The sequence below is a fragment of the Anoplolepis gracilipes genome, chromosome 9 (genome assembly GCF_047496725.1).
Source record: "Anoplolepis gracilipes chromosome 9, ASM4749672v1, whole genome shotgun sequence".
NCBI classification, from domain to species: Eukaryota; Metazoa; Arthropoda; class Insecta; order Hymenoptera; family Formicidae; genus Anoplolepis; species Anoplolepis gracilipes.
The window spans coordinates 13,308,141-13,328,760 of NC_132978.1; the positions used below are offsets into that span (position 1 = coordinate 13,308,141).

General features: G+C 40.8%; 2 protein-coding genes across 2 annotated transcripts in view; one reads left to right on the plus strand and one right to left on the minus strand.

Moving 5' to 3' along the window:
• The first annotated feature begins 1,172 nt into the window (after positions 1-1,172).
• Positions 1,173-4,098, plus strand: LOC140669719 (TIP41-like protein). Its single transcript, XM_072899776.1, has 6 exons — positions 1,173-1,369; positions 1,622-1,803; positions 1,889-2,068; positions 2,155-2,377; positions 2,452-2,610; positions 2,921-4,098. Exons 2-6 carry the CDS (start codon positions 1,625-1,627, stop codon positions 3,116-3,118), a joined length of 939 nt encoding a protein of 312 aa, XP_072755877.1. The 5' UTR covers positions 1,173-1,369; positions 1,622-1,624; the 3' UTR covers positions 3,119-4,098.
• A 6,861-nt stretch (positions 4,099-10,959) lies between these two features.
• The window catches only part of Sty (sprouty signaling antagonist), a gene marked incomplete at its 5' end in the record, with an annotated part of 28,712 nt that continues 19,051 nt past the window's right edge, over positions 10,960-20,620 (minus strand). The window contains one exon of the mRNA XM_072899719.1: positions 10,960-13,707. Within this exon, the coding sequence (XP_072755820.1) occupies positions 11,540-13,707 (2,168 nt within the window). The remainder of the gene's footprint in view (positions 13,708-20,620) is intronic.

Below are 20,620 nucleotides of genomic sequence, written 5' to 3' on the forward strand. Positions count from 1 at the left end.
GTTTTGACTTCCGCTTCTGATCTAAACATAATATATATACATATGTACATTATTATATATCACTTTGATATAATTTTAAAGCGCAAAATATATAATTATGAAACCAAACTAAAGTATTATGTAAAAAGAAGAGAAAGAGTTTAAATCAAGCGAAATTTAATCCTTAAAACTAGACATAAAACTTATTTACTTTACATTATTACTTTAATTCTAATCAACTCTCTCTGTATATATCGCATATAATATCAAATGATAGTAAAAATTTATAACGGAAACGGAAATCAAAACACACAAATCGAATATAAATTAAATGTATTAAATATGTATATATATATATATATATATATATATATATATATATATATATATATATATATATATATATATACATACAGTACTGCAAGTACGGCGGATATATAGGATATATAGGCTGTATCAATTATTCATCGATAAAGTAAAATTACATAGACAAACTGGTCGCGAATTCAACTGATGCAACTTGCATTAGAGAGAGAAAGACAGAGTGTTTGCACAGAATATTGGAAATATTTCCAACTTGTTAATTCGAAATTTCGTTACGTAAGTATAATTTTTTATACGAGAAAATTTTTATTTGATATATTCTCATGGCATTATGTTTACGTGTGCTTCTATTGAGAAGCTTATTCTTATGTGAGGTAAACATAAAAAAGTACGCCATATTGTTGACTCCCCAACGATAACCAATCACGCTTTACCTTTAAGAATTTATTCAACTCGGAGAGAGGGTACCGTTAGCACACATCCCGATAGCACTCAACCATACATATTGACCGATGCCTAGGGTAACCAGCATGGTTAGCCAATCAGAAGGTCCTAATGTTCACTGGCCAATTAGCATCATGCGTTATCGGATCCCGTCTAAACTTGGACAACTGGATTTTTGAACGCAGTCCGCTTCAAATATAGCGGATCAAACACGGACTAAAGCCCGTACGCATTAAAAATTAAAAATTGAATTTTGACCAATTAAGACAAAGCAATTTTAGTTGCCTTTGTTCTGATTAGTCAAATTCTAATCTTTAATCTTCAATTTTCAATGCGTAGTCTGATACGGGCTTAATTCTCATTTGGGGAATTTTAGCTTCACTCTCGGTGTCTCAGTTTCACTATGCGTTGTTCTTTCCATTTGATTATAATTTACCTTGTCCAAATTTACACCCAGTTATTTCTTTGAACTAAAATGAGGAGAGAGAGACGAGTTACATTTCATGGAAAATGTGTAAAGCGTCGATTAATGTAATAACGTGAATAAAAATCGGAACAGATTGTAATGACAATTTTTTGAAAACCTTAGTTTGACTATAAACATTAAATTCTCCTTGATATAGTAAGTAAGAGATATATACATACCCAATGTTTACACTCGGTAATATAATTCTAATGATATAATTAAATTGATATTAATTACATACATTTAATACGTGTACATGATTTTGTATTTTAACATTATTATATGTACTACAAATTATGAAAGCTAAAACAATGATTATAAATAATCTGAGATATTCCTTGAAGAAGCGTCTAACCTATGCTAAATCATAGATTTACCTAATGTAACAAGAATCTTTTTTTATTTTAGATCATGACTGCTATAAAAGTGCATGGTGGTATCGACATTTTAAGACTACCGGTAAACGAAGAAGAACATATTTTCCCTCCATGGTGTATCAAGTACACGCAATCTCACATACTCCATTCTAAGTGTTCGAAAAGCGAAAGTGGCTGTAGTTCCAATGATGAGACTGCTTGTCAGTTTTGCGTGTACGCTGCCTATTAAAATATTTAAATTATTCTAAAAATATTATAATATAGAGATATATTTAGAAAGTAATTTTTAATATTTTAGATATAGCAATGCGTTAGAATTGCCACATATGCCGGATATGGTGTTTCCCAATAATGTATTAACTTTGACGCATCAGGAAGGAGCGTTACTGCAATTCAATGCTTTGGACTCTTTAAAATATGTCTCCAATGGAAAGATTAATGTCCAGCTTGCTTGCGCAGAGGCATGGAAAGAATCCAGGTAGATTGATAATTATACATGATTTTTTAAAAATTTACTCATGACTATTACCGTATATAATTTGTTATTTACATATATATTAACAGATCGGAAAGTAGCGAATATTTGGAAGAGAAGATAAAGCCTTTCGATTGGACATTTACCACCACTTATAGCGGTACAATATCAGGCTTTGAAGTTGAAGAAACAAATGAGAGAATTGACGTGGATAAATTAAAGCAGAAGGATAAAATTATGTTTTATCATGATTTAACACTGTTTGAAGATGAACTTCATGACAATGGTATTGCAGTAAACTCGGTGAAAATTGTAAGTTATAATATATACAATTTTTGGAGGACATACGCAATAAAGTTGTAATAATTCTTTTTTATTGCGCACAGAGAGTTATGCCCACTAGTTTCTTTATATTATTACGATATTTTCTGAGAATCGATAATGTAATGCTGAGAATAAATGATACTCGTATTTACCACGAATTCGGCAAAAATTACTTATTACGCGAGTTTACATCACGGGAAGCTAAAGTTCAAGATATTCGAGTAAGTAATACAGTATAGACATAATGACACAATTATTATCAAATCAAAAATTAAAAATATCAATATTATCAAACTTTAAGGATTTGTTTAAAATATTATGAATATGTAATTTTCACTTTGCATGCCATTACCTAAATTTTTCATTTAACTTGAAACTAATGATAATTAAAATCTACAATTCTTACAATGAATAAATAACTAATTGTCAAAAATTTTTATTGCACACGACTAGGATAATATCTTTTATTTTTATATATTACTACAGAAATTTCATTTTGTGTGAAAGCTAAAAACATTATTTTGCAAAAAGGTTTCTCCAGCACTCTTTTTGGAGCCAAGTGCGATAGCGCCTCATTTGCCATTAATTGGAAGTCGATATGACAAATTAATAATATCTGAAAAGGAAGGACCTAAATTAACTGAAGGTACAACTGAGCAGACTACAACTACGGCTGAAGGAGAAATAACACAGTCCAATGTACCTATGGCAGACAATTCCATTACGTAATCACTTAAAGTTTTTATATTATGTGATATTATTTCTTTGATGAATATTAATCAAGAATTCGCTGTACAGATTATTAATTTCTATTTTGATCATATTAAAATATTTCGGACGTGTATAAACAATTAAGAAATAACAATTTAGCAAGAAATTTAGATTTTTGTTTTTATTTAAAATTAATGCCAAGATTCTATCAAGACTGATCAATTTTAATCTTATCTTTCAATCTTTGTCACATTGAACCATTATATTTTTCTTTCATTTAATTTATAATAAAAACTTTTAAAGCAAAACTGCTAAATTAACTTGTTATATAAGTTGTATAAGATAGATAAAGATATTATATAATAATTTGATAAAAAAGAGATAAAGACACATTATATATAATAAACTTTATCTTTTTTTTTTTATTGAAGCTAGATATTATGCTCTTATTTATATAATTCTATAATCGACAATGAGAGGAGTTCATTGCACCATAACATGCTTTTTAAATGACCTTAGAAATCATATTAAGAACAAAGTCAAAATTGCGTAATACTTATAAGAGGACAACTTTAATTTATTAAATGCTTAAGAAATGATCATAGTTATCAGTCGTACTCTAAATATTTGTCAATATTTTGATTTTATCAATTTACAAAATATCAATCTAATTATTTTAATTATATATTCACACATGTATGTACACATATTTCTTTGGTAATATATATTATAGTATTTTTTATAAATGTTGCATTGTCAATGCAGCTTCATAATTTTTGTTTAAAAAAATAAATTAGGAAACATAAAAAAGTGAAAAATATTTTATAACGTAATCTTGCAATATTTAACTGACAATGAAACATTTTGATTATTTTTGTCATTTAATTCTACAAAAGGTCTTTAGTCAAGTTAAGATGTATGTATTGTTCCCTTGTATGGTTCGACTTTGGAAGGATCATGCTTTTCTAGTTTACATAGATGAAATCTTTCCCGTTTTATTCTTCGCAAGTATAACATTTTTCTGCCAATAACTTTATAAATAGACTTACAATGTTCTTATTTGAATCTCAATTGATCGATTTTGAATTAGATTTTAAGTCTGAATGTTGAAGAGAACGTGACTGGATCCTGGTCTCGGATAAGACTTTGACTAGATTCTACTCCAAGAAGCTTTGCCCCTCTGTATTTCATCATAAACACCATTGCATGCGGTTCTCTCCCTCTCTCTCTCTCTCTTTCTCTCCGGATAAATAGAAAATAAATATCAAAGGAAAAAGAGGAAGGAAAGGGAGATGAAGAACCGAGGGAGAGAACTGATCGGCTTTTGGGTTGGGCTGTCTTGCCACTACCGCACGGTGGTGTTTATTCGCGGGCGCAAAAAAACTTGGGTGAATTCCATCGTACGGGTCGACAGAGACGGAGACGGAGAAAAGGGAAGAGAGAGGAAGACGAAGAGAAGGCGGAGCGGACGGTGGAGCGAAGAGGAGATAGAGAAACGCAATAAGAGCAAGAAACAAGGAGGTCGTCGACGACAGCAATCTCTCGTGAGTAGGCTTATCCCATTGCCTCCATCCCACCTTATAGCCCTCTCACACGCTACCAGCGAGTGCGTAGGTGTTTCCGGCCGGCTGAAGAAGCACGGCCGCCTGCGCCCGTCGATCTAGAAGAAGACGGTCGAGCAAGGATAGAATCAGAGAGAAGAGGGAGGAAAGAAAGAAGAGAGACGGAGCGACGACGAGTTGGTGGTGAGAATGGCGTAGAAAGAGACCTAAAAAAATAGAGGAGGAGAGAAAAAGAGAGAGGGGACTCGATTGAAAGACAGAGAACAAACTCGACCGGAAGCAGTTACTCGCGCGATGCAACGAAAATATCAGAGCGTCCGTTTCGCGCAATAGGTCTGCCCGCGCGTCCGCCCGGAGTTTAATATAGAACACTTGCGCGGCCGGCTCCGTCGCGAAAACATCACGCGCTGACGTCGACCGTCGACCGTGTGCGCGAGTTTCTTCTCTCTCTCTCTCTCTCTCTCTCTCTCTCTCTTTCTCTCGTCCGCTCGAGAAAAACGTCTCCTTCTTTCCACTTGGCCGTCGCAGCTCCTGGCCTTCTTCCTCTCTTCGGACGCAGCGCGCGGATCCCTAAAATTAGGCTCGTGTCCACTCGCTCGACGCGCCACCGCCACCGCCACCGTCACCGTCACCGTCACCGTCATCGTCATCGTCATCGTCATCGTCATCGTCATCGTCATCGTCATCGTCATCGTCATCGTCATCGTCATCGTCATCATCATCATCACCGTCACCGTCACCGTCACCGTTGCCGTCGCCATCGCTGTCACCGCGGATGACATCCGCGTCGGAGAGCCGGACTCGTCGAAGGTCTTTGTCCGTGACAGTGGTGTGGCCGCGGTGGCACACAGCGACCTTTGAATAGTGGGAACAAGGTGCACGGCCCCGGCACATCGTTCATTTCGCGTCCTTTGGTATCTCCAAATGAGAACGATTATTTTTGTCCTGCAATTTGTTTCGAAAAAAAGTGAAAATTGACAACCGTTATCATTTATTCGATGACGTTTAGAAATGAAAGAATGAGTACATTATATCGCGGTATTTACCTTCGATATCTCAATATGAGACCATCTAAAATGTCATTCTCGGTGATTTGAAAGGAAGCGAAATTTTATATCGATTTGCACGGATTTTATTTCGGTATTTCAATATCAATGTTATTTGATGATGATCCGAAGCGGAAACGTTATGTCACACTTGCTGTGTGGCTTCCTATTTCAATACCTTAGAACTAGATCGAACCTGCATTTTAACGACTAAAAAAACATCTTATATATGTAGATATAAGATTTCAATTTCGAGTCACAGAAAATGATATTTAAATTTAAACTTTTTCTTTTTTTTTTTTATTTTCTTTTGAAGAGATGGAGTTAGGCTTTATTTATATTTTATATTTTCTTCCGTCTTCCTCAATTCGATTCGAATAAAAATACTTGTTTCATTGTTATATAACGCGAAAAAAATACAGGAGAATATAATAAAAAATATCGCGCATTTTTTTAAAAATTTTGTCACTTTAGCTACATTTATGTATTTTTTACAATTTTTCTTCCGACTCATCAAAGTATATAGTAATATAGGGCGACTGAAAGAAAACTTATTATTGACTGCACTCTCATATTTGATTTGAACTTGTCAATTAGAACACGCAAGAAAAGAGAGGGTGATCCACCCGTATGATTTCCACGCATTGCGCGCGCGCGCGCGCGCTTTAAACGCGGAAATCCATTGTCGACGTCCCTCGCGATACCCCGATGTCTCTTTTGACATGCTTAACGAGTCGCTAAGAGAGGGCAATCTTCCGTTGTTGCTGCGTTCGTTCGAGCGTGGAGGAAGGGATAAGTAACAGAGCACGGCGAGGGATGAGGAGGAGGGGAGAAGAGATGGAAGAGGGAGACCTGGTACTGGCTCCTCGAGGTTTCGTGGAAGACGGCGGCAGGGAGGCGAAGAAGGAATGCCACTTCCGGTCACATGACACCACTGGACCAGCCGACTACTTTGCTCTCTTCTTATTTTCGGCTCCTCGTCCGGACTTCTCCACGCCCCCTTCCTCTCTTTCTCCCTCTTTTCGATTAACACGCGGCGTCGCAAATCGTTCACGAACGAGAGAAACAGATGGACGGCTGCTTTCCGACTTTCGTTAACGAATTCGTCGACTGAAGGAAGTCGATGTTTGTCGGTCGATTCGAATTTCGAACGTAGGATCCATATGGGGTCGCCAATCGAGAAGAATATTATTATACGATACATTTTTGGCTTCTCCTTATGAATAGTATCTCTCCTACTGTCAACTTTTGTAAAAAATGACGTTGATGAAAATGAGTAATGACAAAAAAAAAAAAAAAAAAAGCGATATATTCTTCAGTTGGTTTTACCTAGACTTTGCGTTTACACATAAATTTAATATCGACAATAAAAAGGTCGTTAAAAAAAAAATATCTATCATAATTCTTGAGCAAAAAAATTGATCCATTATTTGCTCGACAGTAAAAACAATCCTATATCAACAGATGACTTATTTCAGATTTGTTTCGCGTGTGTAGGATAATTATTAATTACGAGTGTGTAGTACTGCAATCTGACGCCGTTAACACTTGCAAACCGCTATCTCAGATTTTATATTGAGAAAACTGCAGGTTATTGCGAGGCTGCAACGAGAATGAGAGACGGAGAGGCAGAGTTGCACGTCCCGCGAGCTAACGGACTCACATCCGTCCGCTTCCTTCGCCGCGCGCCGCGATGCATTCAATTGCCCGCTAATGATGATCCGGGACCTCTCCTCTCCTCTCCTCTCCTCTCCTCTCCTCTCCTTTCGAGTAACGATCGCCTTCGAGAGATCGGCTGCAAAGCAAACACGCTCGCGAGCAGAAGCGGTTGCAAACCGCTCGGTGCTCTCTCGGTAGTCGGAAGGACTAAATTCGAAAGAAAAAAAAAAAAAAATACGCTCTCTTCTGGACGCAATACACGCAATCGAGGCTAAAGAAAAGAAAAACGAGATTCGATCTACGCAAGATGATGAATTCTCGTTTTATATTTCGTCGATCGCGCTTCAAGTTACCGTTCTCCATCTGTAAGATGTCGAGATTGTCAAGCTGACCGTTCAGTTTCGTGATATGTATATCTGAATACAAATAAACGATTGAATCAAAAAGTCAATAATACAATGATATAAAACATGATTAAAATTAACACACCTTTGAGCTTTACACAGACACAGAAGAGAGATTATTTATTTACACGTATCCTTCTCTTTATTCCCCCCTCCCTCCAGCCAAAAGTTAGAACGGATGGTTATCTCGGACTATCTTGCGGACGCGTGGGGATGGGGGGAGGGAGGGAAGTGGAGTAGAAAATTTAGATAAATTTAGATAAATTACGATTAGAATCGATATATATACAGGAGAATTGTGTGATTGGTTGAATGTATAAATACACAAGTATATACATAGTCTATGCATGTATATATATATATGTATATATATGTATATATATATATTTACAAGACATATACAGATCGTATAGACTTAATATGAATAAAAACTTGTTTTCTCTCGCTTGAGACGCACCCGCATGCGCGCATACAAACACCTACACACACACACACACACACACACACACACGCACACACACGCATACACTCGACATATACATACATTCGACATATACGTACACTCGCGTTCCATTCACGCCTTCGTGTCCTTTCGCGCCTTCACTAGTCGATCGGTGTGCAATCGCATTGTTGTCTTCGGCGAATGTCTACAAATCGCGATTTCGATTCAAGTGGAGAATAAATCTCGTCGATTTTACCATTTTTACACGCATTAAAAATCAAAGCGCACGAAATAAAATATATATCACGTCGCTGTATATTTATTGTACACAGTGTGGAGATCTCATTTCTAGTATCTAGATTAAATTAGAACCAGAAAGAGTATTAAACCATAGTTGAAAGATTCGTTTGGATGTCTTTTGGCAGCCAAATAAGAATGTTCGCTTGTATTATGATAAAAACACTTTTCGAAATGCGCGTGCAATCGTTAGAAGAACCATATAATCGTCAAGGATTTGTGACTCGCGAAAGGACAGAAGCTCGTCTCGCTTTAATATATTCAACAGTTTGGTGTTTTCTCGTTATACTCTCTTCTCGTCGCATTCGTCTTACATGAAAAAAAAAAAAAGAAAAAACTCGTTACGTTTTTTCATACCGAATCATTTAGTCATTCTCACCCCGAGGCACTATAACACTCTTTTCGTCTTATCCTTGTACCTTCTCCGATCGCTTCTTATTCCCGTTGTCTCAATGTCCGCCCTTCGCAAGAAGAGTGGAGCGAGTCATCGGGAAAAAGAGTTGGAAAAGAGAAATGCCATCTCTCGCGGGATAAAAATCACGCTCGCAAACAAATTCCGAAAGTTCTATCGGCCATGTTAATCCACACACGCACCAATCGTATTTGCGTTTCGCATCGTTTCTTCTTCCAGATAACGTCAAACTATTTTCCTCTCGCGATTCCTTTTACATTTTTCGACAAATTGCAATATCTGTTCTCGGAAGCAAAAACTTGTCTGGAAAAATTCAAAGCAAGCGAACGAAAGCAGAAATGACGGAAAAAATGAAAAATGATGTAATTGGAATAATTTTCCTGCGAAATACAAGTTTCAATATATTCCGATTACTCTCTCCGAATTATTTTTCCGCGAGGAAGAAGAAACGTTGCGCTCTAAATATCAAGATCGTGCAATGACGCAGACGTTTGCAGTATCGTGTGTTTCCTCTCTCGCATGAGCCGTTCTCGATTCGTCTTCGTCCACTCGCGATTATTTACCCGTGCAATCCCAGCCCAGTTACACTCGATCATCGTACATTCGCACACATCATTCGCCCACGCCTCGCGCTGAAATGCTAAAACCGCGCGAGTCATGCGACTCCCGTTTCGATCGATCGTTTCTTTTCCGATCCGCGCGAGGATACTCTGCTTCTGAGGAATATCGCTCTGAAAGAGAAAAAGCTAGTTATCGTACTTGAATGTTTTTTCCATCAAATCTAGCGCGGATGAATTTTAATGGAGCAAAATTGCCATAAATGGTGTTTAACACTAGAACACTGACTGAGAGCCTCCGCGAGGAACCGTCAAAAAACTAGCACGTCGAAATATAATCTTTTGATAAAAATTTCATGCCTTTGTACCTGCAAAAGGAGTTATAAACGTGTCACTTTTGGTATGTTAAAACTTGATAGCGGTTCTAGTGTTAAACCGCGCCTATCAGTCGTACGCATTTGCCGCTACTTGATGTCTCACGAAAGAGAGAAAGAGAGAGAGAGAGAGAAAGAGAGAGAGAGAGAGAGAAAGAAAGAGAGAGAGAGAGAGAATAGAGTTTGCGATTTGTCTGAGAAAAGCGAATGAGAGTTCGTCTGCGACACGTTACCGATCTTGAGTCTATATTTATAGCGAGCGAAATCACCGGTAGACGAAAGGAGGGAAAGGGGGCGGCGGCTTCCTCTTTCTCGCGATTCCACTCCCGCGTGTGTATGTACGTGTGTATTTGTGTGCGTGTGTGTAGCCCGTGGCCTAAAAGACAAACGCTGAGGAAAAAAAATGCTCGCAGGACTAGATAATACTAGAGAAAATATCAACGAAATGAAAACGCGAGACTCCTCTCGCGACAATCCATGCGCGCGCGTCTTCGCTATTTTCCGTCTCACCCCCTCCTTCCCCGTTCCTCTCCCTTCCTGATGTTTCTTGAGAGAAACATTTTCGTACAACTGCCCCGACATCATTTAATCTAAACCAATATAGCTTTTTTATAATACGCGTTCTCAATGTTATTACTTGTCAAAAACTTGATGTAATTTAATTTCCCATTCTCTTTTTCTCTCTCTCTCTCTCTCTCTCTCTCTCTTTTCTTTTCCGTTTTATAATTTCCCCTTTATTATCAGAAAACTTTTATCATATTAGCGGATTTCATTCAACGGCCATATTGGTCCATGCATGTTATTGATATACAATTACGCTTTTACGCTTCCCCCTCTCCTCCTTCCCAATTCTATCAATCGCCTCTTCATCATGAACCATACACTTAGCGTTACAGCCGCAAATAAATTAACCGTAGAAAAGTTTGTTCTTTATACAAACGTAATATACAATATACATTTCTATATATATAATTATATATTATATATTTATATTTATATATTATATATATATATATATATATATATATATATATAAATATATATATATATATAAGTATAAATTTGTTACCTTTTTTTATTTACTTTGTGTATGTAATCCCCCCTCCCCCCTTGCCCCAGACCCCGATATATTACCGTTCGTTCAATTTTGCTCGGCGCATGGTACAATGCGTATAATTCATTATATTATAGAGTTATCTATGCATAAGTGGTATGTCTGGACGATACGCTAGCTCGCGTACACTTGATTTTTCTCTATCGTTCACAAGGCGCATACAAACGCACAAACGCACAAACGCATAAACGCGCACGTACAGGCATTCACTGGTTTTGACATACACTCTTGACATCAACTCTCTCATTCTTTCTCTCTTTCGCGCATGTAGAAACATACAACACGTGCACGCGCGCACTGTTCGTTCATGGAAGAATAATAAATAAAGACATTCGCGACGCGTTAAACGTACAACAAGTTTGTCAAAATTCGATATCGTTCTCGATTTAAATGCAGCTCTTGTACTTGATGCAATTCACTTGCCCTCCCGCCGCTAGCACTCATACGTGCGGTCGCGTCGGTCAGTAGGATAGACATCCTGTATTTCTGTAGTCCAATCATCTTGGCTTCTTTCAGTCACACAGAGATAACGTACGAGACACGTGGCGTGTCGTGTCTCTGAAAATTTCCGCTCAAAGCTCCGGTGTGACCGGATCCAGCAGCCTCTTCTCCGGGTCCCTCGAGTCACCGATGTCGCTCGTGATGGGATGATGCCTGCCTCCGGTACCGCCAATCGCGCTCGGGTTACATCGACAGCCTTGCGCGGCGTGACGCGCGTAGCACGACTCGCAAAGAGTAACGCAGCCTTTCAAAGGCCAATAGCATAACAGACAAGGCATCAAGAACGTGAGGAAGCTTAAGCACGCCCATCTGGACGCTTTGCGGTTACCGGTACAGGAACACGGATCATCCGCGCAACTCATCGTGATCTCGTCGTCCGTACTGCTGGCGACGCCACCGCCGCTGCCGCCGTCCACGCAATGATAGAAGAGACCTTTGACGCAGCATAGGCAGGACGCGTAGTCCAAAACCGTTTCGGCCGAACACAGACATGTATTGTCGCAGAGCCACTTGCTGGGCAGCGGGGGTGGCTCCCGGCACGACTCGCATCGACATTTACCGCAAAAGTCGCAAATGATGGAAAGTCCGGCCGGATCGTAAGTCCTTCCGCCGAGAGCATTGGCTGGCTCCTTGGTAAAGGACACTGGCTGCTTGGAAATGATGTTCTCTCCCGTCGTATTCGCTGTTGACGTGGCGACAGAGGCGCCGGTCGTCGTGGGACGCGAGCCCTGATTCCTCGCGCGACCGCGCGTTCGATGAGTCGGTACTACCGTGGCATCTTCGTGACCCCGATAATGATTGTTATGATGATGATGATGGTGGTGGTGATGGTGATGGTGATGATGACGATGATGCCTCCTCTCGCTCTTGGGACAATCGCCGACGGCCTTGCTGTCAGCGTCGAGACGTCGTTCTTGATTGCAGCGCGAATGCTTGAACGGCGCCTCGACGTACTCGTTGATGGTCCTCTCGCCGTCCGGTCGCGGCGTAGCGAGGCTCACTTCGCCAAAGACGGGACTTCTGGGTGACAACTGGGCGATTGTCGCCGTCGTCGTCGTCGTATCCGTAGACGACGGCGACAGCAGACTTCTGGAATTTGTGTCGTCCGGCGGCGGTGACTCGACGTTCTGCGGACGACGCAAGGACGACGGCCTGCTCCGGAAGGAACTCGATAGCGGTGTCACAGGCATGGTGAAAGGTACCGTTACCTGGGACGATGGCGTCTCGGGAGCCGACGACGACGTCGTCGACGTCGTCGTCGTCGTCGTCGTCGTCGTCGTCGTCGTCGACGTCGTCGTCGTCATCGTCGTCGTCGTCGTCGACATTGTCGTTACGTTATCCGACACTGGCGGAGGCGGTGGAGGTGGCGGTGGTGGCACGGACGGTACCGACGTTACCGCATGCACGAGCGGCAATCGCGGCGGCGGGAACGGTCGACTATGATCATGCACGCGAGAAACCTCGGCGGAGACGAGCCGCGATTCCGCGTCCTCGCCGACAACACTACCGATACAATCGTCATTGTCGACGGCGAAACCGCCGACAGCCGCGCCCGCGGCAATGTTCGTTCGCGAGGAAGGAGGCCGCGAAAGCGGCGGTATCGCATTATTACGCGACATCGGCCGACCGCTCAATTCAAGATGACCTGCTGCTCCTGGGTTATGCGCCGCTGGCGTCTCCAAGTGACGCTGCCGCCGATAATCCTGACACTGCTGCTGTTGCCGATGCTGATGCTCCACCTTCTTCGTCGCCTCCAACTCCTTCCTCTCCTCGATCCAACGATGCTCGAGACGGATACCAGCTGCGCTAACTGGTCCCCTGGCTGCTCCTCGATTCGCTGCGAAGAACGATCCTTCTTGTGCGTTTGATATCGTTGCTCCTGCTCCTGCTCCTGCTGCTGCTGCTGCTGCTGCTGCTGCTGCTGCTGCTGCTGTTGCTGTTGCTGCTGCTGCTGCTGCTGCTGCTGCTGACAACGATGGTGATAACGACGATGTGGTACGACCCGTCCAAATCGGTGGCGTCCGCTCGCTAGCCCATCGTTCGACAGCCGTCGACGGTATATATGGAACCGATGGACTCTGACTTGACGTTGGAGTAAGTGTCGCCTCGGTAATCCGCACTGCCCAGCCCGCGCGAGGTGGTGACACTCTCGACGAGGACGTTCCATTAGCGAGGATGGGGCTCGGTAATGCTCCGCGTCCGCTTCCTCTCGCCCTCGCGACACGCGCTTCATCCCCACCTGAAATCATTGCGACCAAGAATGTTATGTCATGTTATATACAAATATTTCTTCAAAATTCTAGAGAAGCCACATTTGAAGAAATCATTTTTCAACTATACATATATCGGTAACTTGATCACTGCGCGACATATCAATCGTTTGTCTTAAATAAATTTTCCTTTCATTAAATATTTCTCCAAAAGACAGGTGAATGAAATATCTTTAACAAAAGATAATTTAAGGCACACATATACACACACACACACACACACACACACACACACACACACACACACATAATGTAGCAGGTAGAATTTAATCTATGTTGCTCGAAACAAAATAATCCTATAGTTTTAAATGGTGCCTGATAAGTTTCTGAAAAGCAAAGAAATCTGAGGAATGCGTGACTGAGTTAACGACGACAAGGTACAGCGAGGCGTCGTCGGGTCAGCACCTACCTACGCTAAGAAAGGTTTGGTTTCCACGTGGGCGAACGCGGTACGAGTGGGCCGCAAAGTTCTCGATTCGGTGGTCACCAACCCACTCGCGTAGCGCCCACGGTATAAAAGAACCAGGAGAGTCTGGTTGGAGAGCGCGGCCGATCGCGCCCTCGGCAACGAGCGCACGAGGGCGTTGCTTTTATATATACGGATAATATCCCGAGTATTTTATTTTTACATTTTTCAATCAGAATCTTACGCTATTAACGACATTGAAAAATAAGGTGACAACTGATTGTGAGAATTTAGAAAGAGGACTTGGAAGAGCGAAGGTGAGAAAATTGAGAATTCCGGAGCTGGAAAGAGAGTCGAGAAGGCGTTAATTTCCGAGAGCAAATTCTTCTACTCTACACGGGAGAGAGAGCCACTCCCGTGTTACGTACGTTACGCGCATTCGAACCTGCATTCGAAATGTTGTGTTGTTGCCATTGATTATACACCTTGGCGCCTTCACCTGAACGCCGCGCCGCGCCGCGCCGGAGCTATATAATTGAAGAATAGATCTAAGACTCTCTTGGCGCGTTCAACGTTCAAGTCGCGTCGAATTATCAAGTTTGTCTTCCGAGAATCGTCGTATATATCGTGTGTATATCGCGAGATCATTAATCGTGGATACGAGTTTCCTTTACTTTGGCTGTTATCAGCCGCTCTGCTTCGTCGTATCCCTGGTATAAGTGCGCGCTACAAGGCCTCGACGCGATCGTATCGATCCTACTTGAAATCTCGGAGCACCCATATCTCTCCAATCGGATTTAACATTTCATTTACAATATGCGTGTGAGTATCGGTGTCGCTGCGTACGACAACGATACTCGAGCATACTCGAGAGGGTACGTTTTTCCTTAAAAAAAAAAAAAAAAAAAAAAAAAAAAAAAATCAACTACTTTTCACGAGCGAAACTCGTGCGAGAAAGAGCTTTCCGCAGATTTAATTCATTAAAAATACATTACACGCGCTTCACGTACGATTAATCGTACATAAATCATTGTAAATGCCTTTTATATTGAATCTCTGGTGAAAAGTCCGGCTTACTCTGTGAGGAACTATTATTCGAGCGTTATATGTATACGGCAATAGCGGATCTCGCTTGTTGCGGAGTGAAGCGGCGCGGAGCAGAGCGGAGCGGAGCGGCGTCGAGAATCGAGAAACAGGCGGGCCATTGAGAAAGGGTGCGCTCGGAGTGGAATGCGCGGGCCGGCTATCGTCGACCGACTGCCATAGGTCAAAGCTTTTAGCCGCTCCGCGCCGGCCGCGGCCGTCCGCAGTCCGCCGTCCGTACCACGCAGATAAGACGAGAACGTTTCGCGAGCGAGCCGACGAGCCGACGAGCCGACGAGCGGCCGGTGAGCTTCGACCGTACAACGTACAACGTGTATATGTACGAGTGTATATGTACAACTACCGGACTACCGGACTACCGGACTACCGGACTACCGGATCACTTGCTTCTCAACTGCGATTATCATTTTCTACTCTAATCGAAACGTTCTCAAAAATCTCCATTGATGCTTCAACTGCAATCGCGAATAATATTCTTTAATCGTAAATATTGTACATTATATAACGATTGTTTATAGAAATATACTATACTATATATTAGTTGAATATAAGTTTGAACATTCTGATAACGCACGTGTGCTTTCCACACGCGATTTCTGCTAATTTTATAAATTCTTCCATTTCTTTTTTAACTTTTTTTCAAGATAATCGATTTATAAAATTTTATTCGCGCGATTAAACCATATATATATATATATATATATATATATATATATATATATATATATATATATATATTTTATAAATCGATTATCTTGAAAAAAAGTTAAAAAAGAAATGGAAGAATTTATATATATATATATATATATATATATTAAGAAATAAAATATACATATTTTGCAATATTTCATATTTAGCTAAAAATTTTAGAAAACGTTTCAGCAATTTGAAAGATGGTATACGCATTTTCATATATCCGATCATAATTCTTTCCTGCAGCAATATTTCAATTCGCGGCAATATCCGAGTTATTTCATCGCAGATATACCAACTTTGCGGATTTTCCCGGTAATGATTAAATGAATATTGAATCAATCGCGCCATGCGTAAAATGAAAGGAGTTCGTAGAAAATATCCGATAAATGAATCGATGACGGCGCGATGATTGTACGATATACGCATCCGCGTACCCACACTCACACTCATACGAGCGCGCACCTTTATCGAGTCACTAATTGCGTGCAAAAAAAAAAAGCCGCTTTACAGCTTTTTTTGAGCCTGAAACTTTTAACGTTTTGCATAATTGCCTATAGTTTTTGGAGAAAAATATCCCTATTTTTTAGAATTTTTTTATATGTTTTTGTTGATAGATTTTCTATTTATCAATTTATATATGCATTGTGTACATATTTTTTTTAATAATGTAGACAATCAACTATAATTAATTTATAACTGCAAAAAAGTCGGTAACAATAAACTGCATATGCGAAAATAATTTTGCAAACGTGTAAACTTGAATATTTATATTTGAATGTTATATTTATAGTTGGTATATTCATGAAGCACAAGCATCACATTTCCTAATTTTAAATCGAACGAGCGAAGCAAAAAGCGTGATAGACGAATGCACGGGTTGGCACCATCGCGCGACGCATAAACAGTTTTTAATGCTAGTCGGAAACGTCAACGATAAGACCGCGGATAAGTTCTTCCTTCGATATCAGTTTCCTCTGCGGTCTAGATACGTACGACCAACGAAAATCGCCGCGCTAACAAGTTTTGATTATACACACCGATAAGAAGAAAGAATTTCGGAATATTTACGAAACGTCTTCGACCGTGAACCATAATAATTCATATGAATCAACATTATCACAAAATTTTTGCAAATATTCCGAGAGAGGCACGATAAATTATCCAGTTTCGAGCAGAATAGAATCTTATATGTATTAGCTTATATAATATGAGATTGAGATTCTATTAATAATATACACATATACATAAAATAGAATCTTTTATTAGTGTAAATATAACATTGTCGATTTTATCAAGTCGGAAAAATTGTGCGTTTAAAAAAATATACGTATTAAAAAAGCTAAATTAATTATAATTTGCATAAAGCACCCTGTTGTCTAAAATTTTGTCAAATTGTTGCAAATATTATTGATCGATCGTGGATTTTAATGAAAAAAAAAAAAAAAAATAAACTTTATAAGATTTGTAAATGGATTTTCAAAAATTTATATTCAAAAAATTCCAAGTGCAATCTCTACTTAAAATGCATGTGTTTTCAAGACTATTTATTTTATATTACATATAATTTTTTTTTGATTTACAACGACATCTTATATATACGAATACACGTATACTCGAGCCTGTCGTGATTAGCCAACGCTAAAACATAAAGCTTCTTTGATACACAAACTCATGAATCTCCGACGTTTAATATAGTTGGCCTTTAATTCCGTTCGGAAACGAGCGCGATAAGACCGGATGCGCGTTCTTCCTCTCCTGTTATCTGTTTCCCCCGCGGGTGTTTCATACGTAGCATGATCCGTTAACGAGTTTACGCGCGACGATAGCGCTCAATCTCACGATTACGTGTAAAAAATTCATGCGAGGGATATATCGCTCGTGGAATCCGCCGTGAAATTCGCCGATTACTTATTATTATTTTTTATTTAGCGCTTATATACATGGCATACGAGATACGGGAGCGGTGTGTAATCAGGTTATAATCAGGGTCGAGGTAATTTTTCGTTCTGGCATTCGTCGTGTCTGAAAGCACAACACTTTGACCGTGCGAAGATTTATATATGTAAACTCCACTAACGAGCGTATTAACGTTAATTAATGTTGAAACCTGCTTTATTTAATTTTTAATCATTTACTTAAAGCCACATATATAAATCTCTCCTCTACGCATTATTATACATGACGTAACCAAGTCTGCGATTTAAAATCGCCTAGTTGACATTTACAATTAACTTAAAAAATTTATGGCTCTATTATCAAAATTCTAAACATATTGTGAAGAAAAAGAAAAAGATAAATCAGCTAATTAACCAACTGACGTTCTACTGATTTCAGTAATTACTGTGAATTTTACACTTACAGCTTTGATATTAGTGGATCTACATCCGGTCTACAAATAACGATAACGAATTGGATTGTGAGAAAAAAAGGTTTATCTTATTCGTAGCTCGGAAATCTTGAAAAGGTTCTAATAAAATTGACAAATCTCAATTGTGAGTGTTGCGCTAAATTTTGTCAAATGTATATTAATTAAAATAGAGTTGACAAACAACCATCATTAACACACTGCGGCAGTTTTGAATTTATATAATAATATATAGATGGAAGAGAGAGTTTTTTTCAATTGCTAACCAACATTTTTTTATAAATCATTATTTTTTTCCAATCGCTAAGAAACAGAGAAAAAAAATTAAATCTTAAATTTTTTACGAGATTGTATAAAAATTAAATTTAAAAAGGAATGTCAATTTTCTGCGATTGTCTTGTCTCTGAGCAAGTGAGCAATCCAACTGCAAATACATATGAAAGAAACGATATAAATATTATTTTGACATCTGTCAATAGGATCTATTATTATCTATTATTATGAAGCCTGCAAGTTGTTTATAATAATATAAATGTCAAGGAAAGAAAATAGAATAGAAGAGCAGAAACTTACTGAAAATTCATAGGACTAGCGGGCGGCCAGAAAAGAACGTGGATTCCGCCGTGGCCGACCAAGTTTGGCGGGACCAGCGGAACGCACTTTCACACGCGAGCACAATTCGCAGGACGGCGAAAACGATCCCGAGGACACTCGCGAAAAAACGTTCCCGTGATCGTGGAGCTCGTCGAGCAGTCGTCGTCGACAAGGATTCGGGCTACCGTTACGTAGCGACAGTCGAATCCGCATTCTCTCTCGACTTGGCACGGCGACGGCATCGAAGAGACTAGCGCGCCGTCGTTCTCGAGAAAGAGAGAGAGAGAGAGAGAGAGAGAGAGAGAAAGAGAGAGATCCGCCGAGTGAAGGAATCCACGAGCTCTCCGACAGCGACGGGGGAGCGCGAGAGATCCGCTACTCGCACTTTCGTCCCTCACATTCGTTCATTCCACTCTCTTGCCGCACTCTTATTCTTCGTCTTTCTCTTGCCCTCTCGTGTGAATATCACAGGCGCAGAAAAATATATCAATTTCAAACCGCTACCGTGCTACTCGGAAATACCGATATCAAAGGGACATCCATACACCGATGTTAAGGTTTGTTAAAAAGTAGTTGATCAAACATCACGATAGGATCGCTCCCGCGAGGGAAAGTCTCGAGCGCGACGATACTCGTAAAACGGACACGCGGGCGAGGCTCGAAAAGAACTCGTGGCAACAGCTGGACACCAAAGAGAAGCTGAATGCGAGCGCGAGCGCGAGCGAGAGCGAGACAGACAGATGAACACGAAACACGAAACACGCACGACAACTGCCGACCAACGACTGACAATGGGTTCGTCGCTAGCGAGTCGAGCTGGAAAGGCGGTGGCCAGACGGGGCAAAGGGAGGGGGGAGAGAGGGGAGAGGGATATAGCGCGCGCGGCAGCGGGACGAAACGTGGGCGGAGGGAGGGGAAACAGGAAGAGAGACGGTGGGAAGGAAGCCATGAATGGCGACAGTCGGACGCGGGGCGAGGAGAAGAAAAAGTGAAAAGAGGTGGGAAGCGGGAGGGACTCTCTCGGATGGTTGTTCGCGCATAGTACGGCGTCGCCATCTGGCGATAACGTGGCTGAAACGTGCGCCGTTCCCGGCCGGCCGACGCACACGAAGCTTTTTATGAATGGACGGAAGCTATCATTGAAGCTTCGGATTGAATGAAAACATTACCTACGTCGTCACCGCCGTGCGGCACCGCGCCGTCACACGGCACGCCGTCGGCGTGGCTCAACGTTTGGCGTGATCGCGTTTGACGGATGAGGAGTGGTGGTAATGGCAATATTACTAGCGATGCTGATGATGATGATGATGATGATGATGATGATGATGATGATGATAATGATGATGATGATGATGATGACGATGACGATGATGATGATGATGATGATGACGATGACGACGATGACGACGATGTTGGCTGGTAGTGGCGAGGCAATGTCGTTTACGTGACGTCGTCATCGTCGTCACCGTCGTCTTTGTCGATTAATCAACCACCCATTTTTCCGTACTCTGTTGCCATTTACGTACTTTGTAAAAATACTCGACCCGAGCGTAAGGAATATTATCGATAAAGGCGTTATCGATCGCTATCAAAGAGTAAAAGAGAGAGAGAGAGAGAGAGAGAGAGAGAGAGAGAGAGAGAGAGAGAGACGCGACGCGACGCGACGCGGCGTATGTAATGTTTCGCGTTTCAGCAACATGTTTCGAGATCCGAAGAG